Here is a 25,348-nt window from a genome sequence, read left to right as displayed (position 1 = left end):
TCTTTCCAGATTCTGTGACATCTAGCGAGAAAGAAAAAATGGTGAGGGCCATGCATGCAAGGAGTCAAGAATAACGAGCTTGGTGGAACAAGCTCGAAAAGTGCTTGGGTACGAGACGAGCTCGATCCTGGAAACCCGATTAAGGGTTAGAATGTGTATTCTACGAAAAAAAGGAGGGAAGTGGGTCTAATCTTTGAGAATCCCGAAATATCCGGGAAAAAGGTGGCGGTTGTTCAAAAATGGAATTCTTGGATATCGTGCACTCTTTAAAACCAAGATTTTGTACCCAATGTCTTGGTGTGCAAGATACGTCTTTTAAATTTTGAAAACCCAGAAAAAAGAGACCATGTTTGGGTTTGTTCTACATATAAACTGGATTTAGAACTACTAATGGGGAAACCTAAACCTAGATACCTGTTGGTCAAAGCGTCCTAGTATGTCAAAACTACAAAGTGAACCAGTGCATTCCCAGGAACTAAAAAATAGCAAAGCCAGAGACTGATAAAGAAAAAATATATATATACATCAGATACTTACGCAATGAAGACGACGGTTGCAGAGAAATCGTTGATTGAAGAAGAGGCTGCAAGTATAGTCCCACGGTCTCGAGCAAGCTGGCGGTCTTTTGATTCTTTGGCTGAGAAAACATGCAAAAGTAAGGGTTTTCTGGGATATCCTCTGGTTTTTCTTTCTCATTTCTTTCTTTCCTCTGATGAACGTAAGAGTAAAATGAGGAAGATGACTAGAGCCTTATATATAGACAATCAGAGGTGGAAAAAAGGGATTAATCTGAGCCATTGGTCAGGATTCTTATCAAATCTGACGGTCAGGGACAAATGACAAGATGGCGCCGAAAAGGTGGCAGGCGAACGATCGTGGGCAGGTTTCCAAGGTACTCGAGTACCTTGAATGAGCAATACCCAACTGGCACGTGTCCATACTCGAACATGTGTGACAGTGCAGTTTCCAATGAAAGTAGTTCAAAAGTTTCCTTCTCATAGGATTCGAACAAATACTTTTAAGGGGGAAAAATGTTACACCCAGATTTCGAGCCTTGAGAATTGTGATCTCGAAAGCTGGATTCGTCAGGTGTGAGATCGCAATATCTAGAATACGTGTTCGCAACCTAGGCGCCGATCCTACAAAGCAGGTGGCAACCTCGAATATGGGTGGCCTCGAAGTCCTGCAAGTTCGAAAAACATACATCGGGGTACGTCTATTCTCGGGTGGCCTCGGATCAAAAGTCCCGAGTCTAACATAAGTATGAGCTCGAAACTATGTGGTCTTGGAGAAAATAATACAACTCGAAAGTCAATCAGAGACCTGGGCTGGTACGATGCTGGCGATGTTGATTGTTAACTTCGAACATCTTAGTGAGTCACTTGGAGAGACGCAGTCTACATTTATTGTTGTAACTTCCCTATAATAAAGGGATATTTATTATTCAATTATATGCCCCCTGGTTTTCAGGGGATGTTTCCTTGTATATAGGAGTTACAGGCTTTTAAAGCCATTAAATTTATTAATGTAAAAGATAACTTCCCAGAAACGTGTGGGAAAGTATCATGAGACTTCCTCTATAAATAGAGAAGTCCTGTACCTTTGTAAAGGACCGAAATTTTGTGATCTTGAGAGAAACTCTGGAGAATTCATCCCTGAAGAATTTCCAGAAATTTCCTAAGTTCTAATAACAAAGACTCGTGGACTAGGCAGAAAACAAAGAAGATTGTCTAGGTTCTACAACAAGTTTCTTATGCCTTTAGATTCTTTCCCATAATGTTGTTGAATTGGCATGACTCTTCAACATTGGAACAATAATTGTTTAGACTAAAATAAACAGAGTTGAACCCTTCACTAATTGATTTATATTGCTAACCATTTTCTTCCAGCACCCAATGCATTGATTAAAGCACCACCAGCTAAGTGTCCTAGATGCCTTACCTGAAATAATGGAATAAGAGGTACCTAAACTTCACAACTACAAAAAGCATGACTGAAAAAGAAAATGTAGACTGACCTTGGGCTCAGATCGTTACTTTGTTGGATCCATACTTTGTACTTCTAGAGATTTGAGCCATAAATACATGTTTGCAACTTGATCTTTAATCATTACTTGAGGCAGAAAATAATAATAAAAGAAATAGTATTAAGGAACAGAATGAAACATCTTTGAATAATAAAAAAAAGATAAGTAAAAACTGCAAGCAATATTCATTTAGTTACTATATTAGGGTTAATATGTACTCTCAGAAAATTATGTTTGTCTATAAGATGGATGCATGTATTTATGTGTTTATTCAACTAATCCTCAATCAACGAAACTTAAATGAGTACTCTACCTGGATAAACCCATATAGGCCAGGAATGGACATAGCATTCGCACCAAGTACTTTTAATCCAAAGTCAACATGTGGTTGCAAAAAACATTAGAGACAATAATGAAAGAAGGAAATAAAAGGTCAAGCAAGAAACTAGAATACACTGAAGCAATACATTATATCAACTCAATGGCTAAGAAACAAAATAAAAAACTAAAAAAAAACTGAGTTGAGTACATACCATGTTGAGTAATTGGAGATAAGCACTTGGGCATTATCAAATGAGAACGACAGGTTTAAATAATTTCATAAATTGCCTGCATATGGAAGCGAATTTTCAATATCAAATGGCCAAATCAGATAATAGAACATGTATAAATCAAATCTAAATAAAAAAAATCTAGTTTAACTAAGATCTTTTGGTTAAATTTCTTATAAAGATAGTGAAAATTAACAAACTAAGAATATACACAAGTTCAAAACAGCAAGCAAGATTAGGAGAAACAACAAGAACAGAGAGAATGTGAACCAATGAAACAACACAATCTAATGTAAAACACATACAACAGGGGAAAAATTAAAGAAGTTAATGTTATTATGAAATTTTGTAAAGATCCAAGCTTTTTTTTATTGGTCGGCTTCAGTTAGCATTTCCATCATATTATATCATTATGATGTATAAATTTATAGCCTGCTAGTACTAGGATAGATCACCAAATACCTTATAACCAGCAGAAAAAGCATAAACAGGTCCAGGCAACAGCACAACCATGTGCTCATTTAAAATGGAAGACTCCTGCATGTAAACAAACCAGTTAATATAACAATGAAGTTAATATAAAGTAGTCAATCTTAAGGTTTGTAACAACAAAATCTATCAGGATAAAAATCCAAATGTGTACCTCATTTAAAGAGGAAGAACTAGATGAAATTGCATCCTCTGAATCTGGTAGCAGTAACACAAAAGAGAGTTCTTGCAAACTCCTTTAGATGCAAAAATATAGAAATGTATGAGCTCACAAAAGAAAGGTGGAGATGGAGAGAATTTGAAAAGAAACAAACTATTTAATACCTCAGAGTCCACAACAAACCATCATAACCTCAGAGTAGTCACTATCACAAGATTTCATTCTATAGTTGCTAAAATCATAAATGATGTTAAAGTGGTTACAAGATACTCTACAAAGATTACTTACAAGAGTCTCTATCAATTATGTTTTCATATTAAAAAATATGATTTAAATTGTTTCTTTTGTGTTTTATTTGATACTTTTCAAAATTAAATTGATATTTCTGACATTTCATCAATGTTTCCACAATATTTCTGCTATATTTTGACAGATAAAGTTTTACACTCAGAAAAATATCAAAACCTTGGAAAATTCAGATATTTCGACAAACTTCAAACTTTGAGCAACTATGCCTGAACTCAGAAGAAAAAAAACATGGCCCAAATGATAGACAATACTATTATGCTATTGGACATATAACAACAACATATCTGCATGAATTAAAAAAGAAAATAATATATTAAATATATACTAATACCAATCTAAGCACTTATACTTGTAAGCAACAATAGACCTTTTTACAACAAAAGTAATGAATTAAAGAGGAAATGGATATTCGGGTTGGCCAGGTCGAGACCAACAACTTAAAAAACTAGTTTGGTACAACTAACTTCTAGATTGAATTACTATTGGTTTGGATCAGAAGATCATATCCTACTTGCATAGAGTAAACAAAGAAGGTTCTAACTTCAAAGATTTGGAAGTCTACTAACATAAAAGAGAGCATGCTATATCCAAAATGAGTAAAAGAAGCATAAACACGATTATATTGAAACATACTATATAGGCTACAAGCATAAACATGAACCAAGACATAACTACTCATAATAATCAACCCAAACCTTCAATTATATTGAAACATACTATACAAGGCATTAATCAGTATTATTCATCGACAATTAAAATGACAATAATAACAGATTAATTCTTATGAATGCTTTGAGCAACCTGTAGTGATCTAATCTCATCTAGTAGGAGAGCATTGATAATAAACAAATGTTGATAATTAAAGAATATCTGAAACTAAAGAATAAAAAACTTAAAAGTAAACAATAACACTAATCAATATACTTATAAGAATGTGAAATAGAATCTCACCTATAATGGTAGAACCTTTAAGGTTGCCCACACTCTAAAATTGCAACACCGTTTCTTTTAGTAATTTAATCCAGCCCTGAAACCACATCAATTTGTCATAAAACAATGATAAATAAACTGAGAACTTTTGTTATTGAAAAAGACAAATAAAATTTTACAGCTTTACAAGACTTATTGATCATTTCATGACAATCTGTTTTAATACTTATCTATATATATACACATGTAAGACATGAATTATAGTATGGAAAAAATAAAGATAAAGGTTTGAACACTCAGACAAGTATTTTTAAGCCAACACAATAGAGAGTAGAAATATTCATTGGAAAGAGAAACGGAATATACATGAGCATATGTGCTAATATTATATATTAGCATGTGTGACATGGGAATATGTAGGCCAAGACTTTTGGTGATGAGAACATACAACAAACATACCATCATGTTAACAAACATTTATATTTAGACACATGAAAATATAAGAAATCTGTATAGGGGCCGACTGCATGGAAAATATTTCATTTCTTGCCCCCTGCACAACACAGAACGTCAATTCTGAAACAAACTAAACTGACGCATCAAGAAAAAAAGAGCAAATTCATACTAAATCTTAATAATTATGTTTCAAGGTTCTTTGACCCAATGTCACTCACTGGCTAACTCAAGCTATACTATACCTTAGTATAACCATTAAGATTGACAAGGATCTGTATTTTATCCTCGTTAATCATCCTGGAAATCATATCAGATGACATGGATGAGACATCTATAAAATGCTCCACTTCTGATTGGATACGCAGCCTCCATTCAGATCCATCATTTGCACTTAAAGCATAGCAAAAGACCCGCCAACAAATTTGTTTAAGTTCATGGTAGTTGAAGGAAATGGGTAAATTCAATAATCTTTGGAATAATCAACAAACCTCAAGATTCTCTCTATCGTGCATGCCAAAGACAGAACCCATCAGATGAGACAGAGGATGGTTACCAAAGTCACTGCTAACATACCTGAATTCAAAACCAGTAACAGCGAATGAAAATAGGCATAGGAAGTATGTACATACAAAGGAAGAGAGAATATATATCTCAAACTTACCCGACCCTTAGCCTTTTATTGCCACCTTCGCTCTTTATGGGCAAGGCTGCTGGATAATTGAAGGAAGGAAGGAAGAGAAAAACGAGATGCAATGACAGAGCAGTGTGCAGCATATTTACGACTACAAGACCAAAAAGACAGTAAATAAAGTGAACAGACTACTACAAGACCAAAAAGACAGTAAATAAAGAGAACAGACTAATGCAATATATAGGCGATAGAATACTTACCTTATCTCCAGTGCAAGCATTGGATCAATTGGATAGGCTATTGCATGGAAAGGTTGCACACTAGGAATAAGAGACATCTAATAGCAAAGATTGAGTGATTTAGAGTGGAACGTGACTGGTAAAGTGGTAATTAGCATCAAATTAAACAACACTTTACCTTTATCTGTCTTCTCAGAATTCCTTCAACTTCAATAAACTTATTTTCATGATCATCCCAGTCACAAACACACTGGAGAGTAGCACAAATGCAAATATCAGATTAGATAAACCAACAGCAAAATTCTTGTATCTATATTCATTCCAAACCTCTATTAAAAAAAATCATACCAGAATTCACAATAAGCCATCAAAACTCCACCAAAAACTTGTTCAGATCTAAATAAGAAATAATCAAACAATGCTTCATTTCCTTACACCCTATTATTACACAAAGAAACACCCTATTACTAAAAGATACAGGGTAAATTTATTAACAAGAGGGACCTGAAATTCAAATTTGGGTACTGTAGTATTAAAAGACACCATCACAATTAGACTTTTTAAGTCAAAAGACTACATGACCTTTTCGATAATATTGAAAATAAACCAAGCAAGAAAGAGAAAAAATTATTTAAAAAAATTTGCAATCATTTTCGCACTTGTTTGTTAATTTCCATTAAGAAATACTGGCTCAAGAGTCAGCAACAGGCTACTATTCCAACCATAACCTTAGCCCTTAAATGACAGGAGTACAGGACTAACAAACCAGATCAATGCAATCATTTATGGTTCACCATCTAAATTCATTTCCAGACAACAGTTTTTCAAAGAAGAAACCAGGATGACACTCAGAAACAATGAAGAAAACTTAATGTTAGGCAATTCATGTTGCAAACTAAATGAAACAAGCAACGAGTACAAATGTCAAAAATACAAGAATCAAGATGAAAGTATAAACAACACTAACATGAGGTTTATGCATAATAATTTACTACAAGAAACTTAGAAAAGAACTCAAACAAAGCTAAGCTAACTTTTACAATGTTACCTCAACTCTAACTCTTATTTACAGTAGAATGGCTATCATAAATAAATTTCATAACAAAATTACCTTAAATTTCTCGTGGTATTTGAAATGCCTAATTATGAATCGTTCAAGTTCCTTCCTTATAAGATCTAGTCCACCTACATCTTCCAATTTTACATTAGGAATGGCAGAAAACCCTTCTCTTCTAGTAGAAGGTTGGACAGTTTTTATAGCTTTCTGCAAAATACCACACAAAATTAAATTATTCATGCTAAAAAAAATCTGACACTAAATGGTAACCTGTTTTAATTGGCTATGATTTCTTTTAAATATATTAACAAAATATGAAGTATTTCATCACTATGACATTTGTATAATAATAATAATAATAAATAAAAGAGAAAATTGTGCCTACAAAAGGAAGTTAATTACAAAAATTTTCCTCTAGTATGCTTTAGGTGCTTACAACGCCCAACTGATTCGTAGAGATAATAACATTTAGTAAAATAGTTTCAAATAAATGGTGCATGGCTATTGGATGCAAATAAAACCTTTTTTTTTTGTAGTGAATATGAAAATGAAGAAGCACACAAATGAATTATGTATAATTTTATAGGACTGAAGTCAGAGGAACAAATTTTGAAAGCAACAGTGCCTAGAGTTTTTACCAAAGAAAGAGTAAGCAATAAAGAAACAAACAAACAAAGTACAAATACAACCAAGTGAGTGAAAAAGAAAATGTGAGATCAAATGTGAAACACTTCAAGCTAGTTCTTAGAATATTTTAACCAATGGTCATGGCTATCACAAAATGTATCAAATTGCTTGGGGTAGAAAGAGGGTGGGCAGAAAAATCATCGTTGACTGAAAGCTCGTCTGAAGATGAAATGTGTATAACTCTATGTGTGTGTTCATATAAATGAAAAAAAATGCAAGTATGAAATTTTAGATAATGATAGAAAGAAAAACACACTGGCATCCACACAGATTACTCATGTCCCTTTTACATTTTTTCCCGATACATTTATAATTTAAATTTGTCTGACCATTGAAAGAAGTGACAAATTAGCTAAAACTTTAATTCCTTAACATAAATTTCTTCACGTTTCATCACAAAACTTTAATCTATCCTTGGTAATTACTCAAACATGAATGCAAACCTACACAAAGCAAAGCATTCCCAATAATATCCTTCTAGGTTAGTAATCTTAAGAGTACATTCAACATTTCACATATTCATTCTCCAAATTTTGAATCTCAACATAGTATCTAATAATCTCAAAGAACAATTGTCATTTAATCTCAATGAAAAATCAGTTCAATTTAATAAAACATGTCACTGACCAATATGTACGATAGCCCAGCCCCAATACTTCTCATGTGAACCGTCCTTGAAGACATTGAAACCCCTCCTTGGCAAGGACCACAAAGAAAACCCAAAAACTAATAGAAAATAAATTAAAAAACACCTATATATATTTATATATATATATTACCTGATATAGAGAGAATGAGGTCCGACCAAGGGTTTATTGGGAGGTGACGACGATAGCAACGGGAGCTGCAAGGGAAAAAATCAAGGTTGGGCTGCGACGGCTTCGAGAGGCTGAATGCAATGACTTCGTGAGCTTACATTCCTACCCAGTTCATCCAAAACAGGGTAAGCTTCTCTATCGAGGTCCGCCGCACTGGAATCTAATTTTCCTTCTGAGAGCTCCATACTGAAACAAAGCAAAACAAGACAAACCAACTTTGTCAAGAACAAAAATGTCAAAAGGACCAAACACAGAATCAAAGAAAGTTGGAAACTAAAACCATATATGATGATATCATTATGTGTGTTATACATGTTCTCTGTTCATCTTTTCTCCTTACTTGGTAGCTTGTTTAGCATCTTCTAGAAGTGCAACATCCTGTTCTGAACTAACTTGAGAAAAATTAAGTGTCTCACGCAAGGAAGAAGAAGGCTTGGCCGCACACAGGGAAGAGGAGAAGAAGAGCTGGCCTTCGGTGTCGTCGTTCGCCTCTGGTGTCGTGTGAGGGCTTGGGCCCGCGAGGTCGAAGCTTCGACGACCTCTGAAGATCCCTAGTTGGCGCATGTAGGGGAAGGTAGCGGTCGGTCTCCACAAAGACAAATGTGAGAGAGAAAGAGTGAAGGAGAGAGGTTTGGTGGGATAAAGAGATCCAAGAGAGAGGAGAGAGAATGATGAGGAAAAAGGAGAAGGAATTGAAGGAAATGAATTGGCCCCAAATGAAATGAAAAAAAAAGAAAAAAAAAAGCTAAGTGGCGGGATGGTTTTATTATTACCGCCCTTTTTTCATAAAGTGGCCCCAATATAAGTACTCTAGCATAATACTTTTTTATTAGTATTATATTCATGTGTTATGGAAATGAGTATTTGGTGTAGTGTGGACTGCAATCAAGCAGTCAGTCTCCAATGTAACTTTCGGCAAGTTCTGAGTCTTGATCCAACTAAAAACTTCCGTGATGCCTACTGCCTCTGCCTTTTTTGGGTGCAGCCCTGAAAAGCTCCGATGTTAAGCTGAAATAAACTTGTCGTCATGGTCCCAAGCTATCCACCCTATACCATATCTGCCAAAATCCTCAAACAAAGGTTGCGTCGACATTCATCTTAATAGTGTTTTCCTTAGGTTTAGTCGAAAGCTCTTTACCCTCACCATTATCTTTAGAAGACACATCTGTAAAGAAGCTTCTCACTTGAGCTTTTTGCCATTGATCAAGACTGATTCTTGCCAACAAAACCATTGCTTCCACCGATCTCCCTCTCTTTTTCCAGACCGCCTCATTCCTAACCTACCAAACTGCCCAACACAAGGCTGCTATCAACTCAACTTTTTCTTTATTCATTCTAATAAAGACAGATTGCAACCACCCAGCAAACGAGCCATATGTAGTGCCCACACTTGCCATCTCAGCTTATAGCCAACACGCCTGGACAAAAGTGCAATTTACCAAGCTGTGTGCTATCATCTCAGGCCCTTGATTACACTGAGGGAAAAGTGTCGAAATCTGAACATGCTAAGAACGCAATTGCATATTTGTGGGGAGGCAACCAGTTACCACACGCCAAAGCAAATTCTTCACTTTTGGAGGGATTTTTAAGTTCCACAATCTCTTCCAAAAGCCCGAGTTATTCGCCATATTCCCTTGCTCATTCAACTCTTGCTACAATCTATAAGCGCTCTTGATCGTGTTGTTGGAAAAATATACAGAGTACGCAAGGGAATTGGCGTGGTGGGCCCATTGTGTAGAACAACAACAAATTTTCTATCCATTCATATAAACAATTTATATGAACAAAAAAACATCCAGACAGAAACATTAACATACAATATTATAAATCATGCAACATATATATAAATATACAATATATTTATATATAACATATAAACACATAAACATATGAATATTCAAGAACATAAGCATTTACCTCTTGAAGCCTATCAAGTGTCCTTGAGTCTTTTCGTATATTTATCGATCTTCCTATCCAATACTTTGAGCACTCAAATCACGACCTTCTGGAGTGTTCTCTACACCTCAAGATGTGTGTGGGCACATAGAGAACATGATTTTGCAATTTAGGAATCACAAGTATTTCTCAGCACATTAGAACTTAGATTATGGTCTAAGAATGGTTAGAATAAAAAACAAGATGATAAACTTTTTGTCTGACAAAAATTATAAGAATTATTCTGAATTGTTTCTCTGACTTATATCTGCTGTGTGTTTTCTTCTTATTATTCTATATCATATATATAGAGATTATTCTATTACTTTATTATTCCTAATAATAATAGTGATATCATAATGATGATAAGAATTGATTTAGGTAAATATCTAACTTACCAAAATTGAAAAAAATATTTTCAAATTATTAATTAATTAAATAAATAAAATAAAAAAAACACTCATACAATATTAGTGTAGTAGTACACGCATGGCACATCCTTGGACTGTGTCATGCGTGAACCGTTATTTTCCTTTTCAGGGATATTGTATTTTTATTTATTTAATTAAAATCAATCTTCAATAAAATAAGGCATTAATCTTTTTAAGGAAAAGATGACAACCATATTTCAAAATTTAAATTTTAAATTCAAAATTCAAATTGATGATCATCATTATCATCATCTTTTAAAATTAAATAAAAAAACTATCTATTTTTTTTTACTTACCAATTTTATTTTCTCCCAATCAAATAAAATAATTAATTAATTTATATATATATATGAATTTCAAAAATTATATATTTAAATTAATAAATATATTATCAAACATTAATAATTAATTCCAAATTAATTATTCAACCTAAGTTATCATATAATTGCATACTTGACCTGAAGAATAAAATTCTTCTCAAATTCCCAAATTATCGGTACAGGGTTATACGCTGACTGTTTGCGGCCATTCAGGTGGTCACATAAATTAGGGTTCGAGGGATTATCTCGAACCGGTTATGGTTTATATGATCCCACAGATCAGGGTGATTCCCTAGATTCCATGTATGCCTTGGCTCGGTGTTATAAATGCTCACGGACCGAGTGTAGTCCGAGCTTTCACTTACGTAACTTGTAGCCCTTTCTGGATGCGTGGCTTGATGATTACGAGGTGGGTCTCCTACTGACCTCCTTGTCCCAGCAGTTTTTGATCTTGACATTTGACTTCCTGAAGGCTGAGGAGCCTTGTGATTTCGGGTAGCTTCTCTTTCGTTCCCCTATCCAGGCCTAGCCTGTCGGTTTCCATCTCGACTGCCGCTGCAAGATGGCCTCCGATGTGCAGTTCGTGGGACCTCTTGGATTGGCGACGGGTGCCTTATTGGTGTTGGTGGGTGCCTTATGGGTGACAGTGGTTTTCTCCCATTGTCGGGCCTGGATGGTCCAGAGTTTGCCCGATTAGGTTCCGGGTTGTTTCGCGCAGCATCAGGGTTAGGGTTCCGAGCCGCCGAGGGGGCTAGGTTATTACCCATTCCTGTTGGTACTTCTGCAGTCGGGTTGGCAGTAGCCTCAGCCCGGTTACTCCTCCGTGGCCTTGGCTGTGTTAGCTGAGACGCCGGTGGTGGCACTTGCTTCATCCTCCTGGCGCCCATGCTCCCACGTGGACATCCCCTAGGCCTCCGGGGAGTGTAATACATATCCTCGTCAGGCCTGGGGATAGACGACCCCCGAGAGTTGGAGGAATCACTCCTTTCTTCAGGATCCGGATCCACCATGGGTTGCTTTCCAGGCTGTCAGGAGTAATCCTCAGCATGAGGAGTCTACTCCTCAGGTATCTGGGGCAATGGTTGCTCACCAGTACTGGGGTTACTTGCAGCGGCCATTGATGATTCAGGAGGCTTTCTCATTAAACATGCTCACGTCTTATTTAATGGCTCTCAATGAAAGCACCAAATTGTTGATGCCGTTTTTTGTCAACTTAGAAATGAAGAGCAATTAAACAAAAATACCAAAGGAAACCAACAATATGGACACGCTTTTTTACGTGGTTCAGCAATTAAAATCTGCCTAGTCCACGAGTCTGTGTTATTCACTTGTTGGAATTCTCTTAAAGCTTTCTGGAAGAAATTATGTAGAGTCTTCCCCAATACAAAATTTTATATATCCTTACAAATGTTCACTGAATATCTTTCCACAGATTTCGGGGAGTTATTATACAAATCATTTAAATAAATATAATTAAATGCATACAATTACTACGTACGCGTATATATCCCATGATATTTGGGATTTAATAACAGATTACATTTGATCCTTAAACATAGGGATTTTACAACAATAAATATATTCACACACAGCTTACGAGCTTGGACACTAGACTCACACGCCTTCGAGACCGTTCACCCATTACGAGCTCGACACCTCGTTTCACCTATGTTCTCAACAAGTAATGTTGTCGAAATCATCCTCTCCGAGCTCACAACACTCGAGCTAGAATCGTCTTGCCTGATGGTAGGAGATTTATATAGATGTTGAACTATTGTCATTGTGGCTTCGAGCCTGACTTATAACCTTGGAACTCCTCTGAGACCACGTAGTTTCCGAGCTCACCAATTCCGATGTTGTCGCATTTACTGCTTAGCAAGACTGTACTTGAATTTCTCATTAACATTGATTACATGACGAATTTGCTTATCTCGAGCTTACACCTTCGAGCACGAGTTTCGAAATCAAAATCTCCATTCTCGAAATCTGGGTGTAACAGTACTATACTTAACAACCTTGGTAGTGACGTTTGCATCCAAAACGTAATGTTGGGTGATTTTACCGTAAAAAAATTTGGGTATATAAGTGTAATAAATTAAAAACTACAAGTATTTATGCCACATTTCCCCCTTTTTCTTTTAGCAAGGATGCTTTTTAAAAAAATAAAAATAAATAATAGGTTATCTTATTCAATTAAATTAAATTAACAAGTGTTCCACCACTTTAGACCTAATTTTAAAAACTTGTTAGGACTACTTTGCATTATTATTATTATTATTATTATTATTATTAGAAGAAGAAGAAGAAGAAGAAAAAGTAATCTTTATTAGGATTGATACATCTAAAATAGGTGGATGTATCTCTTCCATTAAAATAAGCTATCTAAGGGCATGTTTAGTTAGACCATGAGTGTTTATTATTATTGTGATATTGTTGTTTTCTATTATCATATTAAATGTGTTGCTATTAAGAATTCTACTTTAATTTGAAGTCGGGTTAGAGAGGAATTTTAAAAAAAGATTAACAAAATTGTTTTTTTTTTTTTACTAATATTGGATAGTATATGTCATTTTATCCTCAAGTGAACTTAAATATCTATTTACATGCCTCTATAGTTTTAATAATATCAAATTACACTTATGTATTTTATCAACAGTGTAAGAAAACCTCTAAACAAATTTTTGGTCAAATTAATTTTAATAAGATAATAATACTATTTCTTTATTTATTTGTGAGTTTTTTTTAATACTTTTAAATATTCAATAAAAATATTTAAAACAAAATATTAAAAGAATATTATTTTACTTTGGAAATAAATTGTTATCATTAAAGTATTTTAAATATTTTATCTACTAAAAAATAACTTATTAAAATAATTAAGACTTTGGTTTACTTTTTATTTTGAAAAAATAATCTATCAAATAGTTTTAAATTAAAATTTATTTCAAAAAGTAAAAAATAATATTTTAAAATATTTATGTTTGATTTAAATATAATAATTTTTTTTAAAAGGTTTTCATAAAATGTTGGAAAATATATGAAAAAAATCAACTAAATAAATATATTATTGTCTTATTAAAATTAATTTACTAGAACTTTCTTCAAGAGAGTATTTTATAGGGTTTATACATTTTTAGACTCTATGTTTTATCTCATTACATGTTTGGTCCTTGTCTTTTGACAAATTACTGTTTGGACCACGTGTTTTGTAAAATGGTTCAAATAGACCCCTAAACCCAATTTTGATAAAGAAAAAATTGAATACAACAACATAGTTATTAGGTAGAATAATTGTATTTTTGTTTAGAATTGTTAGTTTGGTGAATTATTTGCGATTTTATTTTAAAAAACTTTGATCAAAATCGGGTTTAGGGGTCTATTACGAGAAAGAATGAGACAAGAGAATTTCGACAAAAAATAATGTTCCCAAAATATCCAAGTGAGGTTATTTCATTTTAAATTACTTTTATTCTTTAAGTGGCGTTCTGTAACGTTCCAAATTCTCTAATAAGGCTTAGTATCTTGAATAGGGGGCTAGGAGGGCAATAATTAGATCAATTATGTGTGTATGTGATATTACGTGCGTTTTTATGATTGAATGCATGATTATATGAATTATGTGAGTTATATTATGATATGACTATTACAACATATTTAGGTGTAGTAAGCATACATGTGGGCCCGTTTCTTATTAGAAGGGTATTTTCGTAATTTTGACCAGATGAGGGTATATTTGTAAATATATGTGTTTAGGATTGAGACCACATTATTATGTGGATATATTTGAGTTATTCGGCACGAGGCGATCTTAGTGAGCAAGTTAGCGGTTTAGTCACAGCGAGGTCAAATACCCGGCTCGGGGTGAACCTAGAGGTATTTTTGTAATTTAGTACATTACTGGGATTTATCGAGTAATGGGAAGTGATTTGGTGACTACTTTGGAAATTATGAGGTGTTAATTGAGAATGGCAGGAAATGGTGGCAAAAGACCATTTTGCCATTGAGGGTATTAAAGAACAAAGTAAAGGCTAGGGGCATTTTAGTCTTTTCTTGCCCTTGGAATGGTTATTCAGCTAGAAGCTTTAAGAAAGCAGAGAACCACAAAACAAAAACACAACTCCCTCCCCCTTTCTCTCTCACGTTACTGTCTCTCTCTCTATATATGCTTGACTTGGCATTCCTTGAATTTTGAGGAGTTTGATTTGAATTGAAGGAGTTTGGAGATAGGAGTTTAATTAGGAGAGCATAGGGTCAGATTGCTCAGCTGAGGTAAGGTTTAAACTGTGTTTTGATGAATTTCAAGTTTGGTTTTAGATTGTTCTAGGGTTTTGAACTCAACGATTGAATTTTGAGTCGTGGGGAGGTTTTGGTTTGGTTTCTAGGTGCTATGTTCTGCATGTGATGTGTTGTTATTGTTGGGAATTGTGCCCTGAAAGCATATGTAGTAGACATTGTTTTAAGAAATAAATAAATACGTTGAATTTTTTATGCATATATTTTATAGACTATATTATTCTGTAATAATATTAAGTACATATAAGAAAAATTCCTAAGTTCATATATGTGATCTCAACCACGTATTGATACGAGAAGATTGTGTTTGCGATAAATGAACTTGAATAGTTCGCAGTAAAATAAAGTTATGGAATCTTTAGATTAATTACTGCAAGTACGGTCCACTAGTATTATGAGTACATGTGATCTAGATCCGGATTACTAGTATAGTAGGACACTTTAGTGGAGGTACTTTATAAATTAGAGAATATATAAAACTCGACCAGATATGTTTATTAATACTTAGTTAAATACCGTTTCAAAGTATTAATTAAATATATTAACTGATGATCATATACAAATAAATCTTAATCCTGAAGTTACTATGAACTCATGTTTGTGTTATATGAGTTCTTTTGATTCACTCGTTAGGGTCTGTCAAAATGATCAGGCTAGAAACTTTTGTTTTGGGAACTTGTTAATGTAAATGGATGGGGACATAGTATACATATATAAAATCTATACCTTCTCGTAAGAGATTGAATAATGGTTCTCTTAAGGGTTGACTTTTGGGTCTGAAAAGGTAATTGAGCTCAAATTCATAATTTAGTTATGAGTTAACCTTCACTAGTAAAGTCAATGGTACTTAAGGAAACAAGATATAATTAAAAGGGTAAAACAGTAATTTTATTCCCGATTAATTATGAACCATTATTAGAGGGTTAATTTGTATGAAATGATTATATCAATGGACACTTTATTGTTATAAAGTACTCAGTAAATGAAATGTCTATAATTATAAGAGTGCAGTCTTATATTTATAGTGGAGTAATCATGAAATCAATAAATTAAGATTATTTAATTAAAGAGTTCAATTAATAATCTCAAATTTATTGGAGCTTTGAATTATAGGTCCATAGGTCCCCACAGCGGCTCTATCAACACTATTCAAGGCAAGAGTTGATATAAATGGTAACATGGTGAAAATACATATTTAAGAAAAATTTTGTTCTTCGGGCCAAATATGCAATTATGTGATAATAGTGATTAATTAATTAATTATTATATAATTTTTGAAATTATAATAAAATTAATATTTAATTTTTGAAATTAGTATTAATTAAAATTGGTTTTAATTAATTAGTAGAATTAATTAAATATCTTTATTTGAGTGAGAGATAATTACCTGATAGGTTTTAATTGGATTTGAGTTTAAAAGATTGATATTTATTCAAATAATTAATTATATTTGATAATTAGTTAAAAAGATAATTAATTCGAATTGGAATTAATTATCAAGTTGTTGGACTTTATTTGATAAGGTAGTTTGAATAAATAACTAAATAATTGTGGAAAAATCAAATATCCCTAATTTATAGGGTGCTACACGACACACACAATCCATGAACTATGTGTGCCGTGAGTAGTGTAAAAGATCAGGGATATATTTTTCACTTTTATTCATTTAATTAATTAATTAATGGAAAATTCAAAAGTTAGTTTTTGATATTTTCATTAATAAGACAATTGATTAATTAAAAGATAAATTGTAAATTGATTATAGATTTATTTTTTAAATTTAAATTATTTTCTATTTAAGTTAGACTTATCAGAAAATAAAAAGACAGAATACTCAATACTAAAGTTATTCGCTGTAAGAAAAGAATGATACTTTTCTGTCTCTCACTGAAAAAGATACAGAACCAATCTCAGACCTATTCTCTTGATCTAATGTGTTGAGTACATCAAGTTGAATTAGAAATAAACCATCATTTATTCTCTAAGTGCCCACACACTTCTTGAGGTGTAGAGAACGTTGTATAAGATCTTGGTGTGAGTACCTGGGAGCAGCGTGGATAGGAAGATCATTTATTTTACGAAAAGATAGCAATGACACTTGATAGGCATCAAGAGGTATGTTTTCTATTATTCTCTTGCTCATGATTAATGTATGTATATTAATGGATCCGCATATTTAAAGGTAGTTTAAATATGTTACAAATTTTTTTGTTGTACACTGGGCCAACCCACCACCATTCTGCTGCATATTAGGAAACTCATTCCTAACAATTGGTATCAGAGCGGTCATTAATCTCTGCATACATTAATTACTATGTGGGCATAATATGCATTCTTATGTTATTGTAATATGTGTGAATGGATGGATGTATGTATGATTAACGTTTATTGTTAAGGGTCGTTAATTATATGGTGTTTTGGGTTTAGGAATTGTTCTTAAATTTTTAGATGAAAAATGTAAGCCATTTTTGGGCATAGGAATTTTTTGTAATTTAATTTTTTGCATTAAATTATTTGAAAAAATTCTGTAAGGCCCGAGCCCCGGGTTTCGTGCCCCGAAGCCCGAGCCTAAGGCAGTCGTACGACCCCGTGGCCTAAGGCTCCCATGCGTGGGCCCCTGCGCCTATGCCACGCGTGCCCGTGTGCTGCCTGCCACGCGCACTGCGCTCCCCTGCGCCGCCTGTTGCAAGCACCCGCGCCCCTGCACCTGCCAGCCCCGTGCGTCCATGCCAAGCGACCAGCTGCTGCCGCACCTCCCAGCCGCTTACCTCCTGCCCCATGCCTAGCCTCATGCAGCCGCCCCTAGGGCTGACATCTAAGTTATCCATTTAAATTATGTGGCTAATTAATTTTAGCCCATAATTAAAAGTTATTTTATTTTGAATTAATTGTTTGAGCCCAAATTCAAAACCGGGCCTAATAACTTATTAGGCATTAAAGCCCAAGTTAATTATTCTTAAAATTTGTTTAAGATAATTAAAAGTTATTTTAATTCAAAATTAAATAGATAAATGGCTTAATGGAACAAGACTACTTGTGAATGCCCAAATTTGAAGATTGTGTTCTCTTTAGGTCTTATTTAGTTTCTTACATTTTTGTGAATATTTTTGCAAGTGTTGTAATTTTTCTAGAAATACCCAAAACACCCGACCCACATTTATTTATTTAATTAGTATTTATTTATTTAAATGTTTGAATGTGATTAAATTGTTTAATATTGTATCATGCATTTTGACATGTCATTCATATTACCCACACAATATTTAAAATTAGCATGCACCTCATATGAGTAGAAACATGCCTTAGGATTGTCCTTTGTGATTATATGCTTTATGTGATAGACAATATAATAATAAATCTAGTTTTAACTAGTTCAAGAGCAGAAATAGATTTTAAAAGTTGTTTAATTTCTAGTATTTAATAAAATTGTTCTATTAAATAATAAATGATATTTCTAGTAATTATAGCAAATTAAAATTGAATTAATTAGGGAATATTTCTATAATTTTAATTTTGCTTAATTGGATTAGTAATTATTAGAATATCATTTGGTAAAAATAGATCACTTTAATTTTACAAACTAATTAAAAATTATAGCATGTTTTGAGAAAGCACATATTTTAAAATAGTGAGTGAGAGAGGGAGTTATGACAATAAGTCCCATGGTCTCCATTATTAGGTAGCATCGAGGTAGCATGGAGAGGGCCTCGTGGCACCATTGCTTGTGTCCCCCTAAGGAAGGCTTCTGACTGTGTTATTCTCAAGGCAAACTTCTTTTTCAAGAATATGATTTAATGATGTATTTCAAGTTTAACTGACTCTAAGGCACACTCTTGAGTTAAGTCATTGATCTAAAATAATGGGTTACACTCACAAGGTGCATTAGGCTTTCGAGCGGACTAGTGTATCATTGACCAAACAAGCGGTTGTTTATAAGTGAAAAGAGAAATGTTGATTTGAGTTTTCACTTATAAATTTGAGATTTTGTCTCAAAATTAATTTGGAATTAGTCTGACCTACCCTAAGGCTGGTCCATTAATGTTCAAATTAATTATTCGTGGAATTAGTAATTATTTTTTATTTGTTCTTTAATTGTCACATTCATGCATCACGTTTACTATTCCGAAAATTACTGATATTTATTATATGCACAAACCCATCTTTGTTTATTTATTTATTTTCAGCAATCATGTCTAGCTCAAATCCTGTATCTTCTTTACTTGCAAATGAAATGTTGACTGGTGAAAAATACATGAAATGGAAATCAAACTTGAACATTGTATTAATATGTGAGAACCACAAATTTGTCTTGACTGAGGAATGTCCTGAAGTCCCTCCCGTTACTGCTGCCAAAACTGCAAGGGAAACGTTTGATAATTGGATCTTATCAAACAACAAAGAAAAGTGTTATATGCTTGTGAGTATGAGCGATGTGCTCATAAAGAAGTTTGAGAATACTGAGAATGCTTATGAGATCTGGGATACATTTCAAGATATGTTTGGGCAGTAGTCAGATCAGTGCAGGCATGAGGCCACCAGATCCTACATGACCAAGAAAATGAAGAAAGGAGTTTCTGTCAGAGAATATTTATTAGACATGATCAATATAATGCACGATGCCATTTTCCACGGGGCAATCATTGATGAAAGGAATCACGTGAGCATTATACTTGAATCGCTTTCTCCAGATTTTAAAAGTTTCACAACAAACTATTTCATCAAAAAATTATCATATAATATGACACAGTTGTTGAATGAGTTGCAAACTTATGAATCTCTTAACAAAGGTCCTGAGAAAGAAGGAGAAGTAAATGTTGCTGATTCTAACCCATCCTCTTCAAAGGCTAAAACCAAAAAGAGGAAAAATGGATATGGAAAGGACAAGGAGAAAGAAAAAGACAAGAATTCAAAGAAGCCTAACAAGTCATCCAAAGGCAAAGAGAACAAGCACACCAAAAGCTCCAAAAAGAAGACCCCTAAAGGGACTTGTTTTCACTGTGGAGTAGATGATCACTGGAAGAGAAACTGTCCAAAGTATCTCGCTAACCTGAAAGAGAAAAAGAAAGGTAAATTTGATTTACTTGTGTTAGAAGCTTGTTTAGTGGAAGACAATTCCTAATCTTGGATAGTAGATTCAGGAGCCACTAATCATGTTTGTTTTTCTCTACATATTCTTAGTTCGACGAGGAAGATTGCTAATTGAGAGGAGACTATGAGGGTAGGCAGTGGTCAGATTATCTCTGCAGCAGCAGTTGGAACAACCCATCTGGAATTTGAGAAGAATAAATTTCTTATTTTAGAGAATGTTTATTATATTCCTGGATTTTCTAGAAACTTAATTTTTGTTTCTATGTTGCATGAACAAGGTTTTAAAATTTCTTTTAATAATTATTTGATTGTTATTTCAAGATATGGTTTTAAGATATATTATGCAAAATCTATTGATGGGCCGTATAAACTACAAGCTAAAGAGAATTCTACTTATAATTCTGAATGATTTAAAACAGCTAATCCTAGATCTATTAAATGACAAAAGATTGATTCCGATAGTGAAACATATATGTGGCACTTGAGATTGGGCCATATTGGTCTAGATAGAATTAATAGGCTTGTTAAGGATGGTCCTTTAAGAGAACTATCTATTTGATCTCTCCCTGTTTGTGAATCCTGATTAGAAGGTAAGATGACCAAGAGACCTTTCTCTACTAAATGTTCAAGAGCTACAGAACCACTTTAGCTGGTACATATAGATGTTTGCGGTCCACTTAATGTACAAGCAAGAGGAGGTTATAAATACTTTGTCACTTTCGTTGACAATTATTCAAGATATGGTACCTATACTTAATGTAAAGAAAATCTGAAACTTTTGGAAAGTTCAAAGAATTTCGAGCAGAGGCTGAAAAGCAATTAGGTAAATCACTGAAAGCTCTTCGATTTGATCGAGGAGGAGAGTACTTGGATTTTGAATTCGAGGACCATCTGCGTGAGCATGGTATTCAATCCCAACTCATAGCACCTGGAATGCCACATCAAAATGGTGTTTTAGAAAGACGGAACAGAACGTTACTAGATATGGTTAGATCAATGATGAGCTTCTCATCATTACCACTGTCATTCTGGGGCTATGCAATTCAATGTGCTCTATACATATTGAATGTTGTTCCATCTAAGTCTATCCAAAAGACACCCATGGAATTATGGAATGGTTGTAAATTTTTGAATTTGGGGGTGTCCTACACATGTGCTTAAAGGAAAGATCGGGAAGTTGGAATCACACTCTGAAGTGGGCATGTTTGTGGGCTATTCCAAGGAGACTAGAGGTGGAATTTTCTATAGTCCAAAATAAAATAAAACATTTGTATCGACAAATGCAGCATTTCTTGAACATGACTATGTTAAAAACCACAAACCTCGCAGTAAGGTTGTACTAGAGGAGATGGTCTCGAATGAAGTTGCAAAGTCACCAGCAACAACAAATGAAAAACGACAAGAGGAAACTACTAGTTCTAGTAAGAATAGTAGAGAGCCTTATTATAGTGGGAGGGTTAGAAAGCAACCCATACGCTATGAACATGAAGTTCAAATGCTTGTGTCTGACACAAACAAAGATGATCCATTGACATTTAAAGATGCAATGAATGATTCTGAAAAGGACAAATGGCAAGACGCCATGAACCAAGAAGTGGAATCGATGTATTCCAATTCTGTCTGGGTTCTTGAAGATCCACCTGAGAATATCAAACCCATTGGTTGCAAGTGGATATTCAAGAAGAAAAGAGGAGCGGACGGGAAAGTAGAGACTTTCAAAGCAAGGCTTGTAGCCAAAGGCTACACACAGAAAGAAGGAGTTGATTATGAAGAAACCTTTTCTCCTGTAGCCTTGCTAAAATCCTTTCATATACTCTTATCCATTGCTGCGTGCATGGATTATGAGATTTGGCAAATGGATGTCAAAACAACCTTTTTGAATGGCTACCTTGACGAAACCATTTACATGTCTCAACCAGAAGGGTTCGAAGTAAAAGGTCAAGAGCAAAAAGTTTGCAAGCTTCTTAGGTCCATCTATGGACTCAAACAAGCTTCTAGATCTTGGAATCTTAGATTTGATGAGACAATTAAAATGTTTGGTTTTTAACCAAATAATGACGAACTTTGTGTCTATAAACAAATAAAAAATGGTGTAGTAGTATTCATCATTCTTTACGCTGATGATATATTACTGATTGGCAATGACGTAACATCATTATCAAAAGTAAAGAACTAGTTAGCTGAATAATTCCAAATGAAAGATTTGGGATAAGCCAAGTATGTTCTAGGCATTAAAATTCTTAGAGATAGACAGAACAAGACTTTGACACTGTCTCAAGCAACTTATATTGATAAGGTGCTGGAACGCTTTAATATGCAAAACTCCAAAATGGTAATATGTCAACCCGTTCTGGAGTATTCCTTTCCAAGGAGCAGTGTCCCAAAACACCTCAGGAAGAGGAAGATATGAGACAGTATCCCTATGCCTTAGCAGTAGGCAGTCTAATGTACGCCATTTTGTGTACAAGACCTGACATTTGTTATGCAGTAGGGATAGTCAGTCGTTATCAATCCAATCCTGGATTGAGTCATTGGATTGCAGTGAAGAATATTATCAAGTATCTTAGAAATACTAGAGATTATATGCTTGTATATTTAGGTGGAGAACTGAACCCCACTAGTTACACTAATTCTGATTTTCAATCAGACAGAGATAGTTGGAAATCGACTTCTGGATCAGTGTTTACTCTTGGAGGAGGAGCAGTAGTCTTGCGAAGTATTAAACAAACCAACATTGCAGACTCTACCATGGAAGCTGAGTATATAGCAGCTTGTGAAGCAGCTAAGGAGGCTGTGTGGCTCAAGAAGTTCTATTATGATCTGGAAGTAGTGCCAGATGTGGATAAGCCACTAGTCCTATACTGTGACAATAGTGGAGCAGTAGCTAACTCAAAGGAACCACAGAGTCACAAGAGGGGAAAACACATTGAGAGGAAATCTCACTTGGTAAGAGAGATAGTTCATCGAGGAGATGTTGCAGTTATGAAGATAGCTTCAGAGCATAATCTTGTAGATCCTTTCACAAAGACTTTATCCATAAAATCTTTTAAGGAGCATGTAAGAAACATGGGAATGAAAGAGATGCCTCATTTTCTTTAGGGCAAGTGGGAGATTGTTGGGAATTGTGCCCTGAATGCATATGTAGTAGACATTGTTTTAAGAAATAAATAAATAAGTTGAATTTTTTATGCATATATTTTATGGACTATATTATTATGTGATAATATTAAGAAAATATCAGAAAAGTTCCTAAGTTCATATATGTGATCTCAACCACGTATTGGTACGAAAGAATTGTGTTTGAGATAAATGAACTTGAATAGTTCGCAGTAAAACAAAGTTATGACATCTTTAGATTAATTACTGCAAGTACAGTCCACTAGTATTATGAATACATATGATCTAGATCCGGATTACCAGTGTAGTAGACACTTTAGTGGAGGTACTTTATATATTAGAGACTATATAGAACTGGACCAGATATGCTTATTAATACTTAGTTAAATACCATTTTGAAGTATTAATTAAATATATCAACTGATGATCATATAAAAATAGATCTTAATCCTGAAGTTACTATGAGCTCCTGTTTATGTTATATGAGTTATTTGATTCACTCGTTAGGGTTTGTCAAAGTGATCAGGATAGAAACTTTTGTTTTGGGAACTCATTAATGTAAATGGCTGGGGACATAGTGTACATATATTGAATCTATACCTTCTCATAAGAGATTGAAGAATAGTTCTCTTAAGGGTTGACTTTTGGGATTGAAAAGGTTATTGAGCTCAAATTCATAATTTAGTTATGAATTAACCTTCACTAGTAAAGTGAATGGTACTTAAGGAAACAAGATATAATTGAAAGGGTAAAACAATAATTTTATTCCCAAGTAATTATGAACAATTATTAGAGGGTTAATTTGTATGAAATGATTATATAAATGGACACTTTATTGTTATAAAGTACTCAGTAAATGAAATGTTTATAATTACAAGAGTGCAGTCTCATATTTATAGTGGAGTAATCATGAGATTAATAAATTAAGATTATTTAATAAGAGTTTAATTAACAATCTCAAATTTATTGGAGCTTGGAATTATAGATCCATAGGTCCCCACAACGGCTCTATCAACAATATTCAAGGCAATAATTGATATAAATGGTAACATGGTGAAAAGACATATTTAAGAAGAAATTTGTTTTTCGGGCCAAATATGCAATTATGTGATAATAGTGGTTAATTAATTAATTACCAATTGTTGTAATTAAAAAATTTAATTAATAATTAATGATTATATAATTTTTGAAATTATATAAATAATTGAATTATTATAATTTTTGAAATTATAATAAAATTAATATTTAATTTTTGAAATTAGTATTAATTAAAATTAATTTTAATTATTTGGTAGAATTAATTAAATATCTTTATTTAAATGGGAGATAATAATTTGATAAGTTCAAATTAGATTTAAATTTAAAAGATTGACATTTATTCAAATAATTAATTATATTTGATAATTAGTTAAAAAGATAATTAATTCAAATTTGAATTAATTATCAAGTTGTTGGATTTTATCTGAGAAGGTAGTTTGAATAAATAACTAAATAATTGTGGAAAAATCAAATATCCCTAATTTATAGGGTGCTACACGACACACACAGTCCCCGGACTGTGTGTGGCATGAGCAGTGTAAACCAGCAAGTTGAATCAGAAATAAACCATCATTTATTCTCTAAGTGCTCACACACTTCTTGAGGTGTAGAGAACGTTGTAGAAGATCTTGGTGTGAGTACTTGGGAGCAACGTGGATAAGAAGATCGTTTATTTTAAAAAAAGATAGCAAGGAAACTTGATAGGCATCAAGAGGTATGTTTTCTATTCTTTTCGTGCTTATGATTAATGTATGTATATTATTGGATCCACA

The 25,348-nt window shown here is 33.6% G+C and overlaps 1 protein-coding gene and 1 long non-coding RNA gene across 2 annotated transcripts; both read right to left on the bottom strand.

The window, feature by feature from the left end:
- Positions 1-5,676: 5,676 nt before the first annotated feature.
- LOC133829420 (uncharacterized) lies at positions 5,677-6,230 on the bottom strand. The gene is made up of 4 exons (XR_009891761.1): positions 6,140-6,230; positions 5,970-6,041; positions 5,813-5,889; positions 5,677-5,703 (listed from the first exon to the last, which is right to left on the bottom strand). It is a non-coding gene; the product is annotated as an uncharacterized LOC133829420 (long non-coding RNA).
- A 5,324-nt stretch (positions 6,231-11,554) lies between these two features.
- On the bottom strand, positions 11,555-12,049 carry LOC133832925 (uncharacterized). The gene has a single exon (XM_062263200.1). The coding sequence runs from the start codon at positions 12,047-12,049 to the stop codon at positions 11,555-11,557; it is 495 nt and encodes a 164-aa protein (XP_062119184.1).
- Positions 12,050-25,348: the final 13,299 nt, after the last annotated feature.

This window comes from Humulus lupulus, chromosome 4 (assembly GCF_963169125.1).
Source record: "Humulus lupulus chromosome 4, drHumLupu1.1, whole genome shotgun sequence".
Lineage (NCBI taxonomy): Eukaryota > Viridiplantae > Streptophyta > Magnoliopsida > Rosales > Cannabaceae > Humulus > Humulus lupulus.
The sequence above is the reverse complement of the archived record's forward strand: the minus strand, read 5'-3'. Positions and strand labels throughout refer to the sequence as shown.

Bases quoted from the DNA above. Each gene is read 5' to 3' on its own strand.
- LOC133832925 (XM_062263200.1), bottom strand. From the start codon at position 12,049: ATGGTGGATCCGGATCCTGAAGAAAGGAGTGATTCCTCCAACTCTCGG.